At 34.2% G+C, this 27,230-nt stretch overlaps 2 protein-coding genes across 2 annotated transcripts; one reads left to right on the top strand and one right to left on the bottom strand.

Annotated features, from left to right (window-relative positions):
- Positions 1-1,495: 1,495 nt before the first annotated feature.
- Positions 1,496-12,199, bottom strand: LOC123895152 (probable bifunctional methylthioribulose-1-phosphate dehydratase/enolase-phosphatase E1). Its single transcript, XM_045945376.1, has 12 exons — positions 11,822-12,199; positions 10,398-10,534; positions 9,394-9,489; positions 8,391-8,510; positions 8,216-8,305; positions 7,797-7,973; positions 7,431-7,586; positions 4,683-4,832; positions 4,506-4,607; positions 3,033-3,142; positions 2,840-2,958; positions 1,496-1,929 (listed from the first exon to the last, which is right to left on the bottom strand). The coding sequence occupies exons 1-12, from the start codon at positions 12,042-12,044 to the stop codon at positions 1,838-1,840; spliced, it is 1,572 nt and encodes a 523-aa protein (XP_045801332.1). The 5' UTR covers positions 12,045-12,199; the 3' UTR covers positions 1,496-1,837.
- Positions 12,200-14,570: 2,371 nt separating this feature from the next.
- LOC123895151 lies at positions 14,571-27,019 on the top strand. The gene is made up of 12 exons (XM_045945375.1): positions 14,571-14,885; positions 15,878-15,942; positions 16,083-16,181; positions 16,755-16,890; positions 16,992-17,051; positions 17,177-17,236; positions 22,588-22,710; positions 23,669-23,740; positions 24,047-24,184; positions 25,589-25,744; positions 25,979-26,077; positions 26,643-27,019. The coding sequence occupies exons 1-12, from the start codon at positions 14,649-14,651 to the stop codon at positions 26,673-26,675; spliced, it is 1,278 nt and encodes a 425-aa protein (XP_045801331.1). The 5' UTR covers positions 14,571-14,648; the 3' UTR covers positions 26,676-27,019.
- The last annotated feature ends 211 nt before the right edge of the window (positions 27,020-27,230 follow it).

Here is a 27,230-nt window from a genome sequence, read left to right as displayed (position 1 = left end):
AAAAAATATTTTCCATTTTAAATAATTTATTGATGCAAATAGAAAAAAGGGAAATGTGAGCAATGGAGGATCAAACAAGTCTTAAGGGAAATGGGGTTGTGATAACAATGTTTTGGAGGGTTGTCTTGTTAGAACATGCTACACTAGTCAATGAATGAAAAAATTGAAAGCTACCTATTTTAATTTGACAATGACTTTGTTTTGGTGTATTTGAATAATTGAATTTCTTGTTGAATCCGAATCTTCTACTAGTCTTTATGATTTAATGCCCCATGTGTAAAAAAAATTGATTTAAATTTAATGCCCCCAATAAAAATAACTCATTCAAAGTTCAAGATAAACGGCAGAAGAGAAAAAGTCATGCAAAAATAACAAATATTCTTTTCTTTGAAGCAAAAATAACAATATTCTAAGTGGTGTATATTTTCTATGAAAATGGATTTAATAATTTCTTCAGTTATCACTTTGGTCAATAATCTCAACTATTCATGAAAACTCCTATCAAATAGTTTAGATTTTGAGTATTTCAATTTGCTAAAATCACCGCGACTCGTCTCATTTCTATCCAACGATTTATATCTACCGACTACAGCAGCCACAAGAACTATCGAGTCCGATGATACACTGTAATATGCATCAACACAAGATCTATGTATGTCTGTCATCTAGCATGGTCATAGGTTACACTAAGTCTTTGTTCAATTACTTTGTCCTCAACAATCTTGGCATAACAAACATAATGTAAGACTAAGAAGAGGGATGTAAAACTTTTCTGAAAATTGCATTGCTCTTTTTTGGGAAATGAATACCTTATGTTGAAAAAGATCTTAGTTTGGAATTTTAATTTATGTTTCTTCAAAAATATTCAGTAATTATATATCAAAAAAAAATCAGTAATTTTGGAAAAATCTCTAATACAGTTTATTTTTTTTGACAAAAATCTCTCATACAGTTTTAATAATAAGAGAAATAGTCAGAAATTCATTGTGACAATATGAGATTAAATTTCAAGGTGAAAATCCACTTACACTCTTTCAAAGTTGGAAATCATGATGTTAGTCCTTTTCTGCATATCAGGTGTATTTTTCTCATTCACCATATGTGGAGTACATAATAAGACAATAACTATTATACATAGAGAAGACATTTGACTTAACCAAAGTATGACTATTGCATTATTTTTTAGAAAAAGTAACGACTAATTCAAACTAATTTAATTTTAAAAAAATCGGTTATTATAAAAAAAAATTCTAATTTGTTATAAAAGTGAAGTAATATAAATGTAGCTGTTTCAAAAAAAACAGTTGAGTGCAGAAAAAATAAATTTTGATGTAAAAGAATAAAATGATTTTCTTTTTTAATATCGAGAGATAAAAGAGAATTTTTTTTTAAGCAAAAAGAGAAATTATTTGAAATATTGATTTTTAAGAATATAATAAACCTGAAATTTAAAAGCAAAATAAAATTAACAAACATTTTTTGACATAATTTACAGTTTGAGAAAACGCTCTCACTATTAGCATCCCCTTCAATATCCATGACAAGTCTTCAACAATCTAACAAATCTTTTTGACTCATGATGATTCACAAGTAAATCTTTTTATTTTTTCTATCAAGAATGCCTCATGTGGAGAAGACTGTGCCTTATGTAAGCTAGCTAATGGAAATGCATGCAACATGACCATATTTATATTTACATTTTGTTTTTGAAAATAAGCAAGTTAAATCTGAAACTTGTTGAATTCGACATACATTATTTCATATTAAGAAGTAAATGTTACAATGTCCTTAATTATCATCACGTTTAATATCATCAAAGATGACTGCAATTTTACTCTTAGATCTCCGAAAAGGATTTGACTGTCTTGAACCCATGCTGTCCGGGGAGAGGTCCATTTCCAGGTCGAATCGAAATTATCACCTCCAAACCTGAAACAATAGTCCACAAATCAATGTGCAGACAGAAAACGTAGTTTTGTTATATAAAATGAATCTCAGGGGAACGCCAGAAAAAATCCTTTTAGCATACCAATTGGAGGCTTTCATTCACCATCAGTAATTATGCAGGGTGGTAAATCTTGGTTTTGGCCAGCAGTTGGCCCAAAAAGACATGCAAACTATTGTGAAAAACTCAAGTCTCACAATGACTAGAGATACTACTTAATAAAAGCTTATAAAGCTTGGTAACTTCTCACCTCGCAAGCTAGTTTTGTTGTGAGGTTAAACTTGGCTCAAAATCTAAATAACATCGGAGTTTATCCTAGATTCATTGTTGAGTCACTGACGATATTATTCAGTCACCAAACTCATTAGTGCGGAGCGTGAGGTGTATTGAAAAGAAAAGGTCCTACATTGACTAGATGTCATGCCTAGTAAGAGCTTATAAAACTTGGGCACTCTCCATCTTACAAGTTGGTTTTGCTGTATTAAGTTCGGTCCATTGTGCATAGGTGCAATTGGTGTATAAGTGGATGAAGTTTACAAAGCCTGTATATTGCATCTACTGAGCCAAATTTATGTCAATTTTCTATTTCATGTAAATCATGATGTGACATTTTCTTGTTTACCATAGTAAAAATAATTTAAACTTTGTACCCAAAAAAATAATAATAATAATTTAAACTTTTAAGTTTAGTATAAAGGACTAAGTTCATATTGTCTTCACTGCAAGTTAAAAAAAAAGTTGCTATAATCATGTGAAACTTTAGGCTTACTGAAAATGTATTGATAAAAGAAAAAGAAAAAAAAGCTTATTGAAAATATAACAAGTTTCATAACTGTTGGATAAAATTTAACTAAAAATAAATGATGGTTTAGATTCGGAAAAAAATGCTCATACCTGCTGCCTTTGCAGCTGTAGCTTCTTGATATACATCAGTGACAAATAAAATATCTGATGGCTTATCTACGCCAAGTGACTGAGAAATTTCAACGTAACTTCGTGTCTCTTTCTTGTTCCTACAAAAGAGTTTTGCATGAATATAGGGAAACTTAAGACAGTCATCAAAGGGAAACATCAATATAAGCATTACCCCACTGTGGTGTCAAAAAACCCAGATAGAAATTTTCTTAGGTCCCCATAGTTTGTTTTTCCAAATATTAGCCTTTGCGCCAACCTGCTACCACTAGAATATATGTACACCTGTTGCATATAGATCAGAAAAGGTAATTAAAATGAAATAAAATATGCTCTTCAAACACCAGATAAAAACTGCATATAAAATGTGACGCAAACTTTCATTCTCGGCCAACTGAAAATAACAATGCACAGCAGAGAATGAAACAACTTGAAGTTTGCGTCACATTTTATATGCAGTTGTCCATTCTCGGCAAACTTCAAGTTGTTTCATTCTCCGACTGAGATAGGAGTTGAGTAATTTTACACTTAAAAGAATAACAGAGGTCCGTTTCAATTTGTATTATTATATATTAATATTAATTGTATACTCCCTCCGTTCCTTTTTAAGTGTCACGGTTTGACCATGTCATGAAGAAGACATGACAATGCACAACTTTGATCTCTAATATCTTTAATTATCTATTATAATGAAAAGTTTATATTTTGAAAATATTCGTCGAGACAAATTGACCAGTATCTTATGTGACATTTAAAAAGGAACGGAGGGAGGACTAAATTTAAGGGTATTATAACCATGAAGCATTTTATAGTTTTACCATATTACTATATATATACACCAAAAACCAAGTGATTAAGCTCAAGTGGTATATGAACTCCCCCTAGGACGGACTGTTCGGGAGAACCCGAGTTTGATTTCTGGGAGGAACAATTCTTGGCTAGACTTTACTTACCTCGCGGCCGGACTCCAGATTACCAGGGCCCTTTTCCCTTGGCAACCGGTGGCTTAACACCAGAAAAAATATTACTATATATATACTGTATGGTATTTGTGTCTTTTTGTGTTATAATTGCTGGACTGGAACTGTCTCTTCAGGCCAATTCTTTTATGCGTATTCCTTGGTAACTTGATAGTAGGCATGTGATGCCAGTTTAGTGGGTCCATTGAGAAGTCAACATGTGACACAAAGAGAAAAGGAATGGTATTATGGTAGGATAAAGGAGATAAGGATGTAATGGGTGGCTGACAGTATTAAACATGTGTTACAAAGGAATTTTGGTTCGGTGGGGACATACAAAGCCAAGGGCCCACTTTAGGCACCTAAGACCAAACCAGTGGAAAGAGTGGACATAGAAAGAGAACAAGTAAGACAATATAAATGGAAATTCAAATCAAATGGTTAAATTCTAATGGCTATGGAAAGGCATCATATACTCACACAGCCACACATGTTCTTCCTTTTAGCTAATCGAGGGAATATCAACCTATGGTCATGGTATACCCTGACCCTTGTACCAAACATTGGCATCTTGCTTATGCATCAAAGATGCCTAGGGTCAGAATACATGGAAAAAGAAGCGACAATCCAATAGAAAGTCAACAAGGCAACCGAAAAGAAGTATAGAGTTAATAATCAGTAAAGACAACCTTTATGCCCAATGCATTCCACTTTTCTAAAGCCTCGGGTACATCATCAAAAACTATTCCCTCCAATTCATTATTCGCATAACCAGTTTGCCATATATGACCCTGCATAGCTAATTGTCAGCAATATAAAAAATATGAATTCAACAGATAGAAGTCTGCAATATTAGGCTTAACTACCTGCAACTCTTTTAAGGCAGTAATCTTTCTATCTGCTTTGATCATAGCATCCACATTAGCAACTATAGCAGCAATAACTTCTTCTTTCCCAGCATCATCTGGGGGGATAGGCACAGCACCTACAATCCCTTGTTCAAGGTCACTTTCAACCTGTTATCGCAACAAAAGGAAGTCAACCAGCAGATTATCTGAATGTGACATAAATAATCTTTCTATATGTCAATTGGTGAAAGCTTGTTATCCTTTTGTTTGGGACACAAATTGCACTAAGGAAGGTGGGCTGGTCCCTGGATTCCCTACTTCCCTATTATTACCATACAGTTCAGTTCACATAAGAAACATTAGGACGAATCTCCACAAGTCATAACTCATATTAACAAATTTCTTTATAAACGCAAAAAAAAAAAAGGAATTGAAATGAAAGCAAGCTAACATTTTTGTGATTATTACTGAAATTATATGAACTACAAACCTGAAGAAAAAAAACTGTTTCCCTTTGCTAATTCCACTAATAATAACAAAAACGTCACGTTATTGTTTTTTGTTTCCATATAAAACTTTTAAAAACACAAAATAAAAACCTAATATCGTATCAGAGCCTATGAAGCACAGACTCGACACGGACACCGCGACACGGACATCGCGACACCGCTAATGTAAAAAATATAGGACACCTACACCGCTACATATTTATAAAACATATAAACTGAGAATCAAAATATATACATGTAAATCTAATTTGAGCAAGTTATTTCTTATAAAAAGCTTTAAAACAAGATATGATAGTATTTTACCTTTATTTATCCATCTACTATAGAAAAAACTAAAAATATTGTAATCAAAATGTAATATTTTCAATCCCTCATTGATCAATGTTGTTGTTTCGACACATCTTTAACTCTTGTAAATATGTCTCATATGTGCATAAGCAAAAATAAAAAATAAAAAATTTGGGACACTTGTCCGACACGAGTCATACAAGTGTCTTACAGGTGTCGGACACCGATCAAAGTAGTGTCAATGTAAAGGAAAAATTGAGTTTTTTCCGACACCGCTATGAGCTATCTGACACGTGTCGTATGAGTGTCGGACACCGACACGTGTCAGACACCGCGACACGCCTAATCATAGAGGTGTTCATGCTTCATAGATCAGAGCTTATCCATTGGACCACACACCAAGTTCAATAGTGTTTGGGGTGAGGTACTGGGAAAAATCAAAGTCCCACATTGAATAAAGATAAGGCCTTAAATGAGTTTTTAAAAAATGGCACCGACACCCCTCCCCTCACCTTTCAGACCGGTTTTGTAAGGATGAGTTAGACCCAATATAAAAATCTAACACTTTTAAGCTTCACTTTTTTAGGTGAGACTCTCCAAACGGGAACTCATAACAATGCACTACCTTTCGAGAGGCAGCGTCCTACTTTCTTCTTTTATCTCTTTACTCTGATGGAATGGAACACTTTCATTTGACTTTATCCTTTAACAAATGCCAAAACATGTATAAACTATAAGAGATTAATGGGCATGCACTGTTAGTGTAAAGTTATTTTACACCAACATCCAATAACAACTCTTCATTTTGCCACATCATCTTTGACAGTTTTAAAATAACAAGCAGTTACATGATTCTTTCTTGCGTTGGCAAATTGTAATTGGTTGTTAGTGTAAAACAATTTAAAATTGATAGCGCATTCTCCATTTTCTCAAATTATGATAACTTGAAGAAAATTTGAATGATATAATCCAGTGTAGTTGATCCCGCGGGATCCCGGTGGAGCGGAGCGGATCCCGGATCTCAGTGGATCAGGACTTCTATTTCATGTTAGTGGGTTTTAAAGGGTATTTTTGAAATTTGACTGATTCTAGTAAGGGCACAATTGGTTTTTTACATGTCCTTTGTTGTTAACACACTTAACCGTCATTCTCACCATCATATTCTATCACCTTTTCACCGATCCGCCGCTTCACCATCATCAAAGCTCGTCTCTTCGACCACTTCAACTCATCAAAGCTTCACCTGATTCTGTTTCTTCTCTAAGCTCTGTTTCTTCTCCATGTTCGTTCTGTTTCTTCTCTACTTCTCCAAGCTCTGTTCTGATTCTTCTGTTTCTTCTATGTTTCTTTCTATTTCTGTCTTTCTGCTCTGAAGAAATTGGAGGTGATGTTGAAGATAATGAGGTGGAGGCCTATGGGGATTATGTTGAAGATGAGTTTGAGGATGATTTTTAGACTTATACTTTGATGATGAACTAGAGTTTTAATTTTTAGTTACTTTATTAATCTAAGTGTTGGAGACTTGAATATTTTCATGCTTCTTTATTTGCTTGACTTTTGTTGGTAATTTGGATGTAATGTTTGATCAAGACTTGAGATTTGTGTTTTGAATTTTTAATTTATGAATGTTTTATGGATTTTGAGATGTTTGTTTAATTTTACATTAATTATATGTTTATAGTATTATTTATGTAATTTAAAAAAAAAATGAAATAGCGGCCTTCCCCGCTACCCGCGATGCCGCTATCCCAGTTTTGGGGCTGGCCGCTCCGCGATCCGGGATGATATAAACATAGGTTTTTGTACTTCAAAAGTTAAAACTGAACTTCAATTCTCATCTCCAACATATCATTTCAGTGTCAATATGGGATAACATTCCACATAACAGGACTACTACCATTCAAGACCTACCATATGATCAACTGCAGGAATATAAATGCCTTAACCATACAGCCAAATAAAATCTTACTTGGGAGCGAAGCAACTTGATATCAGCTTTAGTTTCAGCGGTATCGTATGTTGCAGAAAGATGCCTCCCAACATTATCACGGGCATATGGGAAGAGAACCTCTGAAACAAATGATATGGGAGTAGTAGTTCCTTCAATGTCAAGAACAATGCAACGCTGCAATCCAAATAGAGAGGATAATTAACAATCTAATTTGAAATAATTAAATTTAATTTGAAACTATAAGATAAAACTGCAGGATTTGTCAGCATTATCAGTATGTTGGGGAAAGAGGATCTTAGGTTCATGAAATTTCAGGAAACATAAATACTCGCTAATGTATTGATGAAAAGCTTTAAACAAAAAAGGAGGATTATGTGAGCTCACTGGAGATGGATCAATATCACCATTATCCTTCCTTGCCTTTGTTGACAGATTTGACTCCCCAGCAATACTTAAACCCCTTCGTGCACTTAGTATCGGGCCATGATTTGGAGTCGACCAGTCCAATCCCACTTGATGAAGTTTGATAGCAGCATCAAAAAGGTAATGGTAACACTCAGACTGGAAGAAATATCATCAATTTACCAAAAAGTCTGTTAATTGTTAGAATATACGAAAGTATATCATAATATTTTGATATTATGTTAGATTATGTTGGTTTTTCTCGTAGGATAAATTTATTATCTTAGATTATGTCATAAAATTATATTTTATGGAAAGCCCATGCAGAGTGCACAAATATGCATCTTAATTCTTATGTGAATTTTGTTGCAATCTTCTTTGGGATTGTGGAGATAAAAAACCTGAGTTTTAGCACTGATCCATGAGTCTCCCCAAACAAATATCCCGTGGTTGCGAACAAGCACTGCTGTTGTTTTAGGGTATTCTTCAATCTACAAATTGTGAACAAATAGAACAATCAAGTTATATCCCAACATATATATAACATGTATGCAGAACTATTAGAAGGAAACATACTGCTTTAGCAAAAGATTCTGTGAGTTGATGTTCGTGGGCTGTGTTATCAATTATGGGGACCACTAGTTCATCATAATAACCATGCCCCTTGATCCCTTTTATCATCTCCATGTGAGTAATCTGCAATTGTGAAGACAACCAGAATCCAATGAGAATAGGAAGAGAACAGAAAAGCATGGAACAAGATATACAATGTGAAGGAGGCACATTAACCATTTCAAAACTATGTTTAGTTTTCTCAGAGCAATATGTAATAAGCTGTAAAAACACAAAATTCACCATCCTACTCTTGATTACGAAAAAGTATCAACAGACAGCATGACAACAAAGCCACAAGGTAGCAGGTTGGCAGGTGCCATCTACATCCACCCTCTCACAACAACAAAAATAATTCTATTCAAAACAAATTGGATCTAAGCTTTCCAATTCTGTGTATAAATTTCTCTGTGCACAAGACAGAAGCCAAAAATTCTCAAGAAAGTTACCGTGATTTAGAAAATAGCCAGTAAGCATATTCAAAGAAGACGGAGGTGATCTGAAAAATGTTCATCTCATGTCAATATTTCTACTTTAAACTTTCTCCTGTTAATTATTTCACATTTTCACTACTTTTCAGTGGCACACTATTTTTCCCTCTAAAAACTTGAGTTTTGGAGCCTGGAGAACACAATTAGAGAACTAATTACACCTCCAAGAAGGATATCTCATGCAGTATGGATCATATTTCAGGAACTTTAATATTATGTCCATTTCAATTCTTTAAGTACGATAAAGAGACTCTCGTTCATAGATGGTTGCCTAGCTGGAATTTAGCATTTTACAAATAGTATTACCCTCAAGCAAAGATAATATATTTTGCACTCAGCTGCATGTTCTATTACCAATCTCAAAACCCACTCAAAGATCAAATAACAATTAATAATTGTGTATCATCATTTTGAATGTGAATCTTTCTCACAACATGAAAAGATTGCAAAACGAAAGGGCACCTATGTTTACTTACTCGAAATTCCTTCGAAAAAGGATTGATCATCGTTACAAGACAAGATTCAATCCCATGACTATGAATAACAGCACCAGCATCACGCTTTTCATATGCCTATAAGGGAAAGAAACATATATCAATTGCTAATTTATGCAAGATAAAAATAAATAAAAAAATAAATAAATCAATAAAACACATAAGAATTGCGATTTTCTACTTTCTAAGGTCAGTCATAGCAGTACATTTGACTCCATAAAAACTATCCAAACTAAAATTTCACACCCATGCCATTCAATAACCAAATAGTAGTTATTTCTTAGTATAAGTGAAGATATACAGATATTATAGCATTTAGAAGATGTGGGTCAAGTAATTGGTATACTACAGAGCACTTGTCAACTGATTGTTACAGATATACGATAAATTAGTATCATAATTCACAAGTCCAATATCCAATACCATTGACCCTTACTCCAAAATTTAAGAGACACCGCTGAGAAATTTGGTAGTTCAATAAAAACCAAAATTGTGAATTGAAATTAGCTGAATGATATATTTTATTCCATATGCATAAGATGTATATATACACAGAGTACAATCCTATTCTAGGAAATAAACTATACAGTCAATAAAGACGTGATTATAATCATTAAATCCTAATTTAATCAGAAAATAATGCTAGCTGTCATTTTTAACTTTGTGGATATAAAACCATCTCTTAAAATACTAAGGTTGCATACCAGGCAGTGGATCATGTCACACAGTATTACCGTTAACATTAGTGTTAGCTTAAATCTGTTAATGTTGTTATTAATGGTAACAAACTAACAATAGTTTCTTAGATTTCTGTTAATTTATCAGTTAACTTCCGCTACTATTTAATCTATTCTATTGTTGTAATAGTTCATTCGATAAAGTGAATTCAATACTCATAATTCATTATCTCTCATAACTCATACAATACAGTAATTAAAAGAATGGGAAACCGTTTGTCAAAAAAAAAAATGGGAAACCAAACTTACCTTCAAGAAAAGTGAATCACAATCAGTACACTTAGGAGGCTTATGTGGATAAGGTTTAGGAGATGGGGCAGACAAAACTGACCCATTGTCGGATAACACATACATATCCTCTGGTTCCATTCTTTCTTTCTGAACAGCTGCACATATTTTTCAGGAAAAAAAAAAAGAAAAAAACAATGATCAATACATGATCGTAATGGAATTTCATTTTCGCTTGCAAATAAAGCCATTTCAAGTCCTAATTGTGTAACCAATTAATACTAGTAAACCATATTGCTGCTACATGAGTTTGGAGAGTGTGACATCTTAATTAAATAATGGAGAGAAAAGCACAAATTTCTAAATAGTAATAAATAATCATGTTGAATTGAAATTCATCATAACATAATAAAAATAATGAGTTTGATTTTGATAACTGTCAGCGTAAAACTTTTTACACTATCAAGCAATCACAATCAATCGTATTCGTATATAAACTAATTGAGTGTGTAAAAAGTCTATATTTAGCATGCATACCGATTAAATCAAAAAAACAATACTCAACAGCATGGAAGAATCTAGTATAGCATTTGTATCAAACACTTCATGTACACTTTACAATTTTTCACTTCACTATTTTGAATTTGGAGAGTGTGACATTTTAATTAAATAAAGGAGAGCAAAGCACAGATTTTTAATTAGTAATAGATAATCATCTTGAATTGAATTCATCATAACATACTAAATTATCAAATAATCACAATCAGTCGCGTGTGTGTTATTTTTTTATATGAACTTTCCAATTTCTAAGAGAAAGAGACCCTGATAATTCGGAATTCAGCCATGAGGTAAATAAAGCATGGTCAGGGATTATTCTAGCCAGGATTCCAACTAGTGTTCTCCCAAACATTCGTCATCAACTGAAACTCATTAACCACTTCAGTTCAACCACTTAGTTACAATCAATCATATACATGACACTTAAGATAGCTATAATTAAATTCAAACATTTTTCATTATCAGATAATTCATATTTTTGGATAATAAAAAAGAATAGTATTGCTTTTTGAAACGGCCAAAGTCAGTAATTAGTTGTTAATGTCAGTATTTTTCTCCTTGACCGGAACTTGAACACGGGTCCTTTTACACCTTTAACCCTTAGCTCAAACCAGTTGAACTACCCAAACCACCTCTTTTGCAATTGAGTACAAGAATTACTCCAACCCAGAGTGCATACCAATTATCCTACAATCATAATCTATTGACAATTGATAGTGCGTACCAATTAAACCAAAAAACAATACCCAACAACAACAACATAGAAAAATCTAACACAGCACTTGTATCAAACAATTCATGGGCACTTTACAATCACAAAAAAATAGAAAAACTATAATGAAAGTAAATATTAACGAAATGAATCTGAAAATGATAAGGAAGAATACCAGAAGGGGACATGAGAATGAGTTGTTGAGGTTTAGGAATGGAATCATCATGAACCTTGATGCTGATGCTGCCACCAGTTCCTGAAACCCATCCCAAAGTGTAGAAGTGGCGACACAGTTCCGCCATCAGAGCTTTGGTTTCTTTCACTGCCTTGCCTTCTAGATACGCCTGAGATGATGTCGTCCCTAGCTTTACTCCGTTCAGAGGAATCGCTGCTGCCATTTCTAGAGAGAGAGAGAGAGAGAGAGAGAGAGAGATGTTTGTGTTGGAATCAATCTGACTGTTTAGTCTTGTGAGTTGTGACACTTGAGAAAAGAAAGAAATGAATACAATTTTGTGATTTTGATGTCATGAAATAAAGTTTTTTTTTCATTATAAAAAAGAATAAAGTATTTTTTTTTAGGCATAAAAAAACTGAATAAAGAGACTTTTCTATCTGATCTATAACAATATATAATCTATAACAATATATAAAGGGGATAAGAGAGTTTGGGTTGGATTTTTTTTGGTCCATTTTGCCCTTAACTTCCTTTATGATTTTTTAATTATTCCATAATTGCCCTTAACTTCTTTTCTTTTTTTTTTATGGTTTTTTCATCTATATCTATTCTATACTATAATATACTAGCGGGTCAGGCAGGCGCGTTCCGCGCCTGCCTGTGTCTAACTTATGTACCCAAAAAAAAAAGATATGCCTTATGTTATGGTGAGTTTGTTAATAAAAGATTTTTGTTGCTACTAAAAAAAAGCAAGGGTAATGTTGGTATTATAAAAATTCTACCCCAAAACTCATGTATTCTTTTTATATATTATAGTATAGAATAGATATAGATGAAAAAATCATAAAAAAAAAGAGAGTAAGTTAAGGGCAATTATGGAATAATTAAAAAACCATAAAGGAAGTTAAGGGCAAAATGGACCAAAAAAAATCCAACTCAAACTCCCTTATCCCCTTTATATATTGTTATAGGTAAAAAGAATACATGAGTTTTGGGGTAGAATTTTCATGATACCAACATTACCCTTGTTTTTTTTAGTAGCAACAAAAATCTTTTATTAACAAACTCACCATAACATAAGGCGTATTTTTTTTTTGGGTACATAAGTTAGACACAGGCAGGCGCGGAACACGCCTGCCTGGCCCGCTAGTATATATATATAATAAAATTGATTATCACCGAATTTATTAATTTATCTTATTAATTTTAATCACCTTGCAAATTTTGTATTTTTTATTGTAATTTCACTAAAAATATATTGAAACAATATAAGATAAATACAATGAAAATATGATAAGCTTAAAAATATGAACAAAACAAATTATAAGGAACAAAAGAGAATAATCTTTAGCATAAAAATAGAAAAGAAAAAAAATAATAAAAAGATTATACTAAGGGTCCGTTTGGCCTAGCTTTTTTGAGCTTGTGCAAATAGCTTATGCAATATAAATTAAGTTTTATGTTATTTTATAAGTTCACACTAGTGAAAATTGTAATTTTATAAGCTATTTCATCATAAACTACCTTGACAAAACTTATAATAATATATAAAAATTACATAAGTTGTTTGCATAAGTTCTAAATAAGAGGAAAAAAAGTCAGGCCAAACAATACCTAAGTTTAATCAATAAAAAAAATTATAGAAAAAATATAGAAAAAATAAGAAAAAATCACATAAAAATAGGAATATAAACAAATACTCTATAAAAAAACATAAACAATATTACTGTCAATTTACTACTGACCACTAATCTACTTCTAATATTCTAAATTTTTTTTGGTACATTTCTAATATACTTGATTAACCACGTTACAAATTTTGTATCCTTTAATTTAATTGAAAAAAATTATTAATGAACAAAAAATTATTAGTTTTTAATTATAACTCCTAAGCTAACGAATATTAAAATTGTTAGGTAATATTATAATGTTTTTACCTACAAATTTAGATATCTCCATTCCTCAATTTCACGTGATATTTAGGATACACGGTGTTTATCCACCGTAATGTTAGCAAATTTGTTTTAATCGGATATATTTAGTGACTTATAATCGGACATAAATGATGACATGACATATTTAGTGACGGGTAAACCAAAATTCGCTAACATTACAGAGACAAAATACTATTTTACCAGACTAACGAGGATGCTATCTCGAGACATATGTTGCATCCACAAACGGCACACGCACTATTTGCAAAGGGGGAGAAACCCAAAGCTAAGTCTTAAGATTAACATTCGACTAAGTACCATGTTTAGCGAACTAATCAACACATTCATTTCTTTCTATAAGAATATGAGAAAACAATTCCGTCTCAAATATACAAATATGACCAAGAACACAAAATTATTATCATCATGACATCAATAGGGTATTCATAATTCACTTAAAAAGTCTGATATTTTTTTATTAAAAAAATAAAAGAAACATATTTTTTGTTTAAAAAAATCACAAAATTAATAGTAATTAATAATAATATTTTGGTGAAATAAATAATTTTTTTAAGTCGCACAAATTAGGATTTAATTGATATGCACCGACGGTGTAAAATAATTTTACACTGTCAACTAATATCAACCATGTTTTCCATCACATCACCCTACTTTCTTGACATGACATGGCAAAATGATGATTATTTATTGGACGATCGTGTAAAACTATTTTACACCATTAGTGCATAACAATTAAACTCAACAAATTAATTTGAAAATATATTTGATTTGATGAAATTGAGATAGATAGTGTAATTTATTACACTCTCTTCCCTCTTCTTCAAAAACTCTATCTATCTCTTCTATCCACTTCACTCTGTTGGCGCCACGCCATGCCCAAACCCAAACCACCCAAACCCCAAGGTTTCCGCGAGTTCGTCGGTAGGTTCTTTGGGGATCGCTACAATGAGTTCAACACCGCATATGGCGAAACCGTTAGCGACATCTTTGCTTTCCCTTTCAAAGTTCTCTTCACTCCTTTAACTCTTGCAATTGACATTGCTGGTTCTTCTCCTCGTGGCTTTGGTGTCCCTGAACTTGTTACTAAGCTCTCTGCTGCTTCTATTTTCGTTAGTTTCCTTTACCCTCTTACATTTTTACTTCAAAAATCAATTCTTTTTGCACTTTGGTTATCTGGGTCATTCACTTTTTCTCAATTTTGTATTTTTAGGTGAATTCTGTTGTTTTATTGAGGTTCTAGTTATGGGCTTGTGGGTTTTGATGTAAATTATTGATTATATTGAACCATGTATGATGTTAGGACTAAAAACAATAATTTTTGAATTTGTAGGACTGAACCCACCAAAACTAAAACACTTCTAGGGACTAAAAATAAAAAAAAACGCTATATTTGTAGACTAACATCATATTTAAACCTACTTTTTGGAAATGTATGATGTTAGGACTAAAGGTGAATTGCTTTGTTGAAAATTGAATGAATGTTATGTATTTAAGGATATGAACTACGGACACTCCTCGGCCTCGGATTAGGTGTGTCCCTTTGTTGGATATGCGTCGGTGTATGACACAACACTTACACATATGATTACATATGTCATTTTCTCAAATTATTATAGGTGTCGACCTGTCAGTGTCCGATCTTCATAGGTTTAGGGAACTATTTCTTGCAAGTTGCTATGACACACAAACACCAGACATTACACTAACATGTCAGCTCGAGGTATCCACATGATCGACATGTGTCAGACATGCCTTCAATTTGAAGTGTCAGTGCTATATAGGTTATTTCATCAAGTTGGATTATTATTATTTTTATATGAAAAAATTGTTACTAATACATCCTCTATTGCACTCTGTAATGAAATTTATTTGAGTGATTGAGTCCATCATTTTGTTATTGGCTACCACAAAATGTACTATGAAATTTTATCAAATAATAGAGAGTGCATTTGATATTTTTTTAGAGTGTGTTGCTAGCATTCTTCTTTTGATATTTGCGGAAATTGCATTGTCTGGAAGCATTAGCAATCACCATTGTTAGTTCTTTGTTTTGTTTTTATCTTTATTTGTTGATGAATATTGCTGCATGGCTTGGTTGTAGGCTGTTGCTACTTTGGGGACTTATGACATTGCATTAAACCTGGGAAGGAAGGTGATATGTCAAAGGTGCTGTTTTTTATTTGTATTAATTGATGCTTGTTACCGCACTTGACTGCATTGACGCATCTAATTTCTGGTTAGTGTAGTGTCGTTTGTTGGCTTTGGAGTTTTTGTAATCTAACTAAATGCGCTTTCATCAAAAACAGGGACTGTGTGACTTGTAATGGATGGCAGGCCATGCGGTGTACCATGTGTCGAGGATGTGGGAGGGTGCACTATCAAGTGAAGAATTACACCTTGAAGAGGTTAGAATTTACAGGCATTATTCCAATGTAGTTAGTGGTTTATTTTGTGTTATTGTTGAAATCTTTAATAACGATCTTACAAACGAGTAACACAATTGATTTCAATCTCATATATTGAGATTCTAGTTGTATTAGAATACTCTGCAATCTTTGTCTTTTAGGGTCATCTTTGGCCTGTCTAATTTGTTCAAGGAAACTCTAAAGTGACAAACATCACACGATAGTGAGTCTTTGTAAAATGGTCGTTTAGAAAGCCTCTTTAGGAAGATCATGCTTACTGAACTTCATAAAGTTTGAGGTCAATTAATTGTATCTCTCAAAGTTATGCTGAAATAATTTTAGAAAATGAAGAGAAATATCTGCAGTTAATTAAATAAGGAAACGTCCATCTGAGTTATAACAATTTCGGTATGTAAGATAGTGCAGTAAATGTTTTTCCATAAATAATTCCCTCCACTTTGATTCCTTGGTTGCATATTTTATTTATCACAATTTCATTTTCATACGATTCTCTCTACCAACCTTGGTTGCATATATACCTTATATTTTCTTCTTCAATTTATTCACTTTTAGTGGAGAGAAAGCGACTGCTGCAGCTGTTGCAGATGCCATTTTCAGCAACGGGGCTGAGTTAGTGCATATACCATCTTCTTCCATGGATCCTCAGATACCATTACCATCAAAAGACTGTCCAATTTGTGATGGAACGGTATGAACTAAATACTATGGTTGTTAACATGCTTGGTCTAGTAATTTTGCATGCCAATGCTGTTGTGATTTTTGGTTGAAGAATTTATCAACAATGCACAGGGTGTAATGGGATGTCCTGAATGCAAAGACAAATTGCCGTTTAGGATTTCAGCAGATGGTGTGAGTTGTTTTGTTAATTCCTTAATACCTTTTTTTTTCCCTGAATTGCTAAATTTTATTGATTCATATTTGAAACTTATTTAATACTAATTCTTACCATTTTTATGTGCCCTTTCTTTATTCAGATTATGGGCCTCCCGCGGCAAGCTTATAGTGTCTTGGAAAAGATGGATTATCCATATGAGGTTAGTCGTTATTTCTAAATTCAATCCGAACAATTGCTATTATCGTCACAGTTGTCAAGATAATGTAGAACACTCTCGTATACTACCAAAACAAACCTTGATCCCCAACATTTATACTTTCATTTCTTAACCTCTCTGTTAGACTATTACCATAGGAGTGAATGTGTAACGACCCGATTTTTAGTAAATCGATATTTTATATATTTGCATATATTTTGGGTTAGTGTTAAATATTTATTTACGCGACCTATTATTATTTATCGCGAACATAAGTTTGTGAGCGAAACCTTTGTCGTGTTAGTGGGCTTGGGCGTGTGATAGAAGCTTAATGGGCTTAGGCTATTGGGCTTGGTTCATGAACCATGGAGAGTAGTATAAGTAGCAAGTCAAACTAAGGAATAGTATCACAATTCACTTTTCATGAGAAGTTAGAAGTTAGCAAGGAGAAGAACTCGAGCAAGGAGAAGAGTTAGAGGCCAAGAATCATCCTTCAATCTAAGGTGAGAGTGGTTAAGCATAAGCTTGGGTGATCCAAGAGAGGGGAGGTGTCTAGCCTCCATTCCTGAACTCTCTCATCCAATTTCTTTGGGGTTTTGGGTGAAGTTTCTTTATCATAAACATGTCTTTTCATCTTAGTATGCTTAATGAACATCTAGGAGGGAATTTGTATATGTTTGGTGATGTTTTTGCATGTTTATGCAACTTTGCTTATTTTGCAAGAAATTGACATGATTTTGTATGTGTGATGTGTTTTGATGTTTTTGATTGTTGATACATGTATATATGTATGGTATATACATGATTGATCACTTGTTATGCATTTATAACATGTTTAGATGAATTTTTGAGTTGATTTGAGGTTAAACCGCCTTATTGAAACTCAAGAACAATATTTTTCTGGTGTGGTTCGCTAAGCGACCAGGAGTTCGCTGTAGCGAACAGGTTCGCTGGATCTCGCCGAAGCTCGCCATGAGCAGGTGACTTCCTGGTGAAGTTCGCCAAGTCTCGCTAAGCCCTCGCTTAGCGAAGGCCTCAGTGACAGCAATTTTTGCTGATGTTTGTGAAGTGTGTGTATCCATGTATTTGGTTTCGTTTTGGTTTGGAATTATTATATGTTTAATAATTGTGTTGTGTAATGGCATTTATATAAAATGTCAAAGAAGTATATGTATGTTTGTATATCGGGTTGTCCGATAAAGAAGAATATCAGTTTGTCTGATAAAGAAGTTTAATGGATTATGTTATCCATGTAGTGAGCGGTAGCTTCGTGCTAAGTGATTATCATATGTTTGGTAAATGCATGGCATTCATAAACTCATGCATTATTTAGGGATATCAGACTTGTCTGATAAAGAAGGATATTGGACTTGTCCAATAAAGAAGGATATCAATGGTAAGTTCCTTGATAAAGAAGATGGTACCACATGCATTAGTCGTGTCTAGGTTGGCATGACATTGAATGTTTGGCATTAGTCGCATTTGAGTAAATGTGCAATTATGTGTTATGTGTTATGTGAGTTCTTTGTGTTGTCCGAGACGACGTGAAACTATCTGGTTGTGTATTTGTGAGTATGTGTTATCTGGTTATTGCTTATGGAAGCATGTGTGTGAGTTAGTAATACGTGATAGGTGGAATATAGGTGCGTTTCTATATTCGTATGTATGTGATTATGTTTACTAACTCTCTACCTATTTGTTATGTGCTGGACCTTTGGGGGTTCAGGTATTCAGGTCGAGGTTTTCGATCGAGCTTTAGCTGTAGATCGTTTTGGTGTGGAGCACTTTTGGTGAGGAGCTAGTGTAGGCTACCTTTGTATAGTTTTGTTAAGTTAGTTTGGTTGTGATGTATATTAGTGCTCTGGTAATTGTAACATCGAGTCGGGGGATCGTTTGTATTCCGTCGTATATCGATGCGAACATCTTAACTTATGTTTTATGTTAATGAATTATCTTTTGAACTACTTTGTTCATTACTTTGAAAATCCTTTATGTTATGTTTTCCGCTGCGACGTTTCGTGTCATGTGCACGATCGTTTTGAAAATGTTTTCCGTAGCGCTCCGGCTACTTATCTTTAAAGAGTTTTTAAGATCACGTTTTTAAGGGTAGTTAGCTGAGGGTGTTACAATAGTTGGTATCAGAGCAGGTCGGTTCATGTGAGCCATTAGGATTTTCTTTCTCTTGTATGAAGCATGTGTTGGGTACACTGTTAATACATTCTAACGTCGAGTTGTGATTCGTTCAGGAATCATGGCTGCTGCTAGGACCAACGCTCAGATTGCACAAGCTTTGACTGCTTTGACTACATTGGTGGTAAGGGATAATGACCCGGGAAGGGATAGTGAGAAAAGATTGGAAAGGTTTATGTCGCATAAACCAACTCTGTTTACCGGAGGCTATAACCCGGAGGGAGCTATCAGGTGGTTAGATGAGGTTGAGATCATCTTTGAAGCAATGGGTTGTTCTGAGGAGAACAAGACTACTTTGGGAACTTATGCCCTTAGAGAGGAGGCAATCGTTTGGTGGAGGAATGTGAAACTCAGGATAGGAGTGGACGGTGTTGCTATCGTTTGGGAAATTTTCAAAAGGGAATTTTTAAGGAAGTACTTTCCGGCTGATGTGAAGAATAAGAAAGTGATCGAGTTCATGGAGCTCAAGCAAGGAAATTTATCGGTCGCCGAGTATTCGGCTAAGTTTGAAGCTTTGTGTGTGTTTAGTCCACACTACAACACGGTGGAAGCCGAAGAGGATAAGTGTGTCAAGTTCGAGAGTGGACTTCGTCCGGATATCAAGCTTTTGATTGGATTTTCTGAAATCAGGGATTTTCCGACCCTTATGACCAAGGCAAGGATTTGTGATGAAGATAGCAAAGCCAAGACCAACTACTATAAGGTTCTGAATGATAGGAAAGGAAAAGGTTTGGATCGTGGTAAGCCGTATGAGAACAAGGGTAATGGAAGTGGAAAGAAGAAGCAAGGAAGTGGAGGTTGTTACAAATGTGGAGAGCGGGGTCATATGTCATATGATTGCCCGAGGAGAAGCGACAAGTGTTTCAATTGTGGACAGTTTGGGCACAAGGCCGATGCTTGTCGGGTGAAAGTGTTTTGTTTCAATTGTGGCGAGGAAGGTCACAAGAGTCCGGTATGCAAGAAACCGAAGATGCCGCGTTGAGGGTTCGTTCTCTGTTTTATCTCTTAGGTAATTTCGAGGGCGAAATTCTTTTAAGGGGGGTAGAGTTGTAACGACCCGATTTTTAGTAAATCGATATTTTATATATTTGCATATATTTTGGGTTAGTGTTAAATATTTATTTACGCGACCTATTATTATTTATCGCGAACATAAGTTTGTGAGCGAAACCTTTGTCGTGTTAGTGGGCTTGGGCGTGTGATAGAAGCTTAATGGGCTTAGGCTATTGGGCTTGGTTCATGAACCATGGAGAGTAGTATAAGTAGCAAGTCAAACTAAGGAATAGTATCACAATTCACTTTTCATGAGAAGTTAGAAGTTAGCAAGGAGAAGAACTCGAGCAAGGAGAAGAGTTAGAGGCCAAGAATCATCCTTCAATCTAAGGTGAGAGTGGTTAAGCATAAGCTTGGGTGATCCAAGAGAGGGGAGGTGTCTAGCCTCCATTCCTGAACTCTCTCATCCAATTTCTTTGGGGTTTTGGGTGAAGTTTCTTTATCATAAACATGTCTTTTCATCTTAGTATGCTTAATGAACATCTAGGAGGGAATTTGTATATGTTTGGTGATGTTTTTGCATGTTTATGCAACTTTGCTTATTTTGCAAGAAATTGACATGATTTTGTATGTGTGATGTGTTTTGATGTTTTTGATTGTTGATACATGTATATATGTATGGTATATACATGATTGATCACTTGTTATGCATTTATAACATGTTTAGATGAATTTTTGAGTTGATTTGAGGTTAAACCGCCTTATTGAAACTCAAGAACAGATATTTTTCTGGTGTGGTTCGCTAAGCGACCAGGAGTTCGCTGTAGCGAACAGGTTCGCTGGATCTCGCCGAAGCTCGCCATGAGCAGGTGACTTCCTGGTGAAGTTCGCCAAGTCTCGCTAAGCCCTCGCTTAGCGAAGGCCTCAGTGACAGCAATTTTTGCTGATGTTTGTGAAGTGTGTGTATCCATGTATTTGGTTTCGTTTTGGTTTGGAATTATTATATGTTTAATAATTGTGTTGTGTAATGGCATTTATATAAAATGTCAAAGAAGTATATGTATGTTTGTATATCGGGTTGGCCGATAAAGAAGAATATCAGTTTGTCTGATAAAGAAGTTTAATGGATTATGTTATCCATGTAGTGAGCGGTAGCTTCGTGCTAAGTGATTATCATATGTTTGGTAAATGCATGGCATTCATAAACTCATGCATTATTTAGGGATATCAGACTTGTCTGATAAAGAAGGATATTGGACTTGTCCAATAAAGAAGGATATCAATGGTAAGTTCCTTGATAAAGAAGATGGTACCACATGCATTAGTCGTGTCTAGGTTGGCATGACATTGAATGTTTGGCATTAGTCGCATTTGAGTAAATGTGCAATTATGTGTTATGTGTTATGTGAGTTCTTTGTGTTGTCCGAGACGACGTGAAACTATCTGGTTGTGTATTTGTGAGTATGTGTTATCTGGTTATTGCTTATGGAAGCATGTGTGTGAGTTAGTAATACGTGATAGGTGGAATATAGGTGCGTTTCTATATTCGTATGTATGTGATTATGTTTACTAACTCTCTACCTATTTGTTATGTGCTGGACCTTTGGGGGTTCAGGTATTCAGGTCGAGGTTTTCGATCGAGCTTTAGCTGTAGATCGTTTTGGTGTGGAGCACTTTTGGTGAGGAGCTAGTGTAGGCTACCTTTGTATAGTTTTGTTAAGTTAGTTTGGTTGTGATGTATATTAGTGCTCTGGTAATTGTAACATCGAGTCGGGGGATCGTTTGTATTCCGTCGTATATCGATGCGAACATCTTAACTTATGTTTTATGTTAATGAATTATCTTTTGAACTACTTTGTTCATTACTTTGAAAATCCTTTATGTTATGTTTTCCGCTGCGACGTTTCGTGTCATGTGCACGATCGTTTTGAAAATGTTTTCCGTAGCGCTCCGGCTACTTATCTTTAAAGAGTTTTTAAGATCACGTTTTTAAGGGTAGTTAGCTGAGGGTGTTACAGAATGCTTCTCTTAGAGTTACATTTTTCGCAAATTATTATCAGTTAAGCAGGAGTATCAAAATGGGACGTAAATTAGGATGAATTTCACTTGAGATTCTCACTCTTATTTGACATTGTATTATTAATCCTGTTTTATGTTTTTAATATTTTCAGCATATAAGGCACAGCATGAAAGATCCCAGTATCGCTGCATTTTGGTTGATTACCTTTCCACAGATTATGTATGGATATAATTATGACGATAATGCAAAGCAGACAATATGGTCAGAGTATAAGGTTGTCGGTTTACATACCTTCCTATTTTTCAGTTTCAGTTCAACTATTCATGTATTAATTTTTCACGTTATTGGTTTCTATATTCTTTTATTTTTCCATTTGTATGTCTTCTATGCTTGTTCAGATTAATCCTTTTTGACCTATCAATGCTAGTACTGAACAACTTGGATGATGTCTTCTATGACTTGAAAATGTGCTTTGAAATAAAGAAACAACAAAAAACAAAATTGGAGTTGGCTTATTGGCTTCGTAGGATTTTATGCTTAAAGCAACAACTATAACGTGGTGTGCAATTTTCCTTTGCAATTTTGTGAAGAAAATGAATCAAAGTTTATTTTCCACTATCATTAATTTCTCTAACTGACAATCATAATCTCTTGGAAGACATTGTTTGAAAACAGAAGTGTCTCCTTTATGCCAATAACTCTATAACTATTCTTTATTGCTAGGGTCTTTCCATTCGTCTTTTGCTCAATGGTGTGTTAGGCCTATGGTTTATTAGTCGATTGTAAGAAGTGTTTATATGGTTATTCTTGCATATTTGCTGGAGTAACCCTTGAATACATTTTATTTTATTGATGATTATTAAAAAAACGATTTAGAGTTTTAGATTTCTTGGGAAGGTGGTTCAGAAAACATGATTGAGTATTTAAAATGAATTTGAAGAAAAGGCAGAAAGTGCATAACACCTCTGATTATTTATTTTTGTGACAGTTAAATTCACCTCGGGCAAATTACTTATTATTATCAAGTAATAACACCTCTGGTTATGTAACGTTCAAAATTCATTATTCTGTCCCCACAAACAGTAGCTTTTTCAAGTTAACCAGACATCATGCAGCCTAACTCAACACTACCTATTAAATTTATACTCTAAAGCTTTGATCAAATCTTCAATTCAAAGTGGTTTTTATTTTACCTTCATAAATAATATTTATCTTTTGTTGGGTGAGTTTAGGAATCCAGGCGATATGACCAACTCCGAGACGAAGTAGCCAAGAGGAAACCAGGGTGGGACCTTCTGCAGGATGTAAGTTTCTTATACTGTGTACTAAATATCGTTGCTTTAGTCTTGGCTAGCTATGCTTTTAACTACGGACTCAAGCAGCGTAAATGTGGCTATGCAAAATTAGATATTCATCTAGTTGATAAATGGAAAATGGATTATCTTTTACAATTTTTGTGATAATCAAGGTGATTTTTTAATTAGTTGGATGCTAGATATTTTGTGTTATTCATATATTTGAAATTATAGCATCTCAATTTTTATCTTCTTCCTTCTCGCTCAAATTTAGCTTTTCTTTTAATATAATTTATAATCATACTGTTATCACAGGCCTTGATATCTATAGATCCTGACCGAGCAAGGGACGATCCTGTCGTGGTTAAAAATATCCCTTACTACAAGGCTAAGAAGGCATTGGAGGAGGAGGTTATGAAGCTTGATCCTCCACCAAGACCACCAAATTGGGGTGTAAGTATTCACTATCTTCATCTAACATTTGGTGGTTACTCCTTTCTAGTTTTTATGATAATTCAAATTTGCCTATGCTCAAGTGATGTGCATAATTTTCTGTCGCATAATAACGTTTTATTGATAATTGTACTTGTTGAATGCTTTCCCTTTTTATTTCTCTTGAATTTTCATATATAACTGTTGTGATCTTTGTTATTCTGCCCACATTAGTTCATGCTTTAGATGTTCAGTGCTAAGTGTGAGGGAGTGTGTCAAGAGTTCTACATCAACTATAGAGAACCTAGTTAGTACTTATAAAGCATGGTCAGTCTTCATGGTCACCTTACAGACCGGTTTTGTGGGGTTAGCTAAACCCTAAGCTGAAACTCTAACTCTAACCACCATGTTGTATGGAGTAGACTACTGTGACCAATTTGACTCGTAAGCTGGTCTAAACAAGCCCATATATATAAACCATTTCCAGTGAATTGGTCAAACCTAGGTGAAACACCTAGGCGGGTTTAACTTTATTTTATTTGGAGGATGCTAGCAACACATTCTCCAACAAACTCATCTCAATACACTTCTTCCTATTGGTTGAAATTCAAATGAGTTCTATTATTTTGAAAAGAGATCACACTAAATTATTTGAGTCCCGCCTGTGGGACCCATATGAATTTCATCTAATAGGAAGAAGTGTGTTTAGAATGAGTGTCTTAAAGAGTGTGTTGCTAGCATTTCTTATTTGATTTACTCTTCACAAAAGGAAACTTGATATGTATGTGAAAACTGTTTGGAAAATCAGCGGGAAATAAACTACTGTAAACCGCTTTGTGAGATTATTAAATAAGGAAACAAATTCCGGAGTATGCCGAAAAAATGTGGTCATAGAATTTTCAAAAGTAAGGGCTAAGTTCAGTGTGAAACCTATGTAGTTTAAAAATTTGTGAACCTTTTTGCAATGTTCTCTTGGGACCATTGGCATTAGGTGTTTGAAAAATACTGGTTACAAAAACTTCATTCATATAGATCGGTACAATAAAGTTGACTAAATTACTCTCACATCCCCTACATTCTGTGTTTCCGTCATAAGTGTGCTACTTATTATAAAAACCGTGCAAAACCTAACACGTTTATAGTTCTGCATAATAGATTTGTTGATTTTAGCTATTGGCTCATGGATGCTGTGGTAAAATGCCATGTTTGGCATTATATATTGAAATTAGTATTTGCACCTCAACCTTTTCATATTCTCTAAATTTTTCCTCAAGCGCCTTTATATTTGTTTGGATTTTTCATAAGTCAAGAATTAAATTCTTTTCTCATTTTATTTGTGTCTGTACATGACTGTTTTGAAAACTAATTAAATTGTATCACACTATCTGCTCTGAAACGAGACGTAACTAACCAGAGAATTGACAGGAACTGGACCTTCCATTGAGTTCATCATCTTGGGGTGAAGAGGATCTAAAAAAACCAGAAAAACACCATGAAATGACTGTTCTTCTCAATGCTCAAAGAGAAATCTCTGAAAAGATATTGGATGTACAGTGGGAAACTAAATGGCGTCAAGAAAAGGTTGGTGATATTTTTCTCTTTCCGTCTCCCGTTTGCTTGCTAGTGCGGAAGGATCAACAACTTAACTGACACATGTCCTAGTCAGGCATTTTCATGGAATGAATTTATTACGTCCAACAGCATTTATGTACAACCGCTTTACCATACCTTGTTCTCGGCCCTCGATCAGTATTTTTTTTTTTTCCATGTGAATTGTGTCTTTTTTTGCTGACTGATGCTTGATTTGAGCTTCAGGTGAATGAAATGTTGGAGGAAAGGGTGCAGCCATATATTCAGAATATAGAGAATGAAGTTCTTTCTGAGCCTATTCTATTAAAACCAAAAAAACAAGAAGTATTCTCTCTCTCTCTCTCTCTCCCTCCCCCCCCCCCCCCCCTCTCCCTACCTCACCCTTTTTGCGTGTGTGTATTTTATCCGGGTTTTCGTTCATCGATTAATAATTATGCATGTTGACTAGGATAGAGACCGAAACCTTTCTATTTGGAATGTCATGCTGAGACTTGATGCATATGTATGCGGCAAGATTGATTTACTCGCGGCCTCTAATGAATTAACTTGTATTTGGTGGTTATTGGTTTGCACATGTTTCCATTTTGAAGTCTATTGCTATTTTAATAAGTAAATGAAAAGTAATTAATGTAAACAAAAGTCATGTAAACTTGTTCATAACATAATTTCCAAGTGTTTGACATTTTCTGTTGTCACCGTGCGTTTTCTACAATTCCAAACTTTGAGGTTTTGCATTTTGTATAAGTTGTGAAGAAGATACTAAAATTGAGAAAAAACATTAATGTGTCTAACAGTAATATTATTTTTTGCTTTCTCTACAATCTATCCTTCTCATAATGTTAGTCATAGTGATGATGCGACTTCCTTAAGCTGTGTGTTACTTTTGCAGAAACGTCGACGGAGGTGGTTCTTCTTCTTTTGACACGATGGGATTGTTTTTGTTTCCAGAACGTGCCTGTATCCCTAATTTTGTATTTTACAATCTATAACCTTCAGACTATTGAAATTTTGTCTTCTCGATTAATTTGCTTAGTCTTTCTTTACTCTGTTTGCCCTGCCGGAAGCCTTGATGCAGCACTCATCATTAAGCGCGCATATGCTGCGCCTCTCTCTGTCATGGTCATCATTTTGTAGAGGAAACAATTGTTTGTGATACAATTTATGAAAAGGAAAATATTTCTGTTAAGCCTAGATGAACATCGACATGTAAGAAGCAACAAAAACCTGCATGCACCCGAATCCAATCTTATGTTACACTTATCATAAGTTATTTTCATTGTTTTTTTTTTTTTTTTGTGAAGCAGTCAAGTGGCTAGAAATTCATCCCTTGAGGTGATTAAGTGGAGAATACAATTCCCCGAGGGCTAAAAATACAATTTGCTACTTAAGTAGCTAACGTTATAAAATCTAATATTTTTGTCCCCTTCACACTTCCTTCACGTCATATGAAAATATTTTTATAAGATTCGTTAGTTAA

The sequence above is a fragment of the Trifolium pratense genome, linkage group LG7 (assembly GCF_020283565.1).
Source record: "Trifolium pratense cultivar HEN17-A07 linkage group LG7, ARS_RC_1.1, whole genome shotgun sequence".
NCBI classification, from domain to species: Eukaryota; Viridiplantae; Streptophyta; class Magnoliopsida; order Fabales; family Fabaceae; genus Trifolium; species Trifolium pratense.
This window is presented reverse-complemented; position numbering and strand designations above follow the sequence as displayed.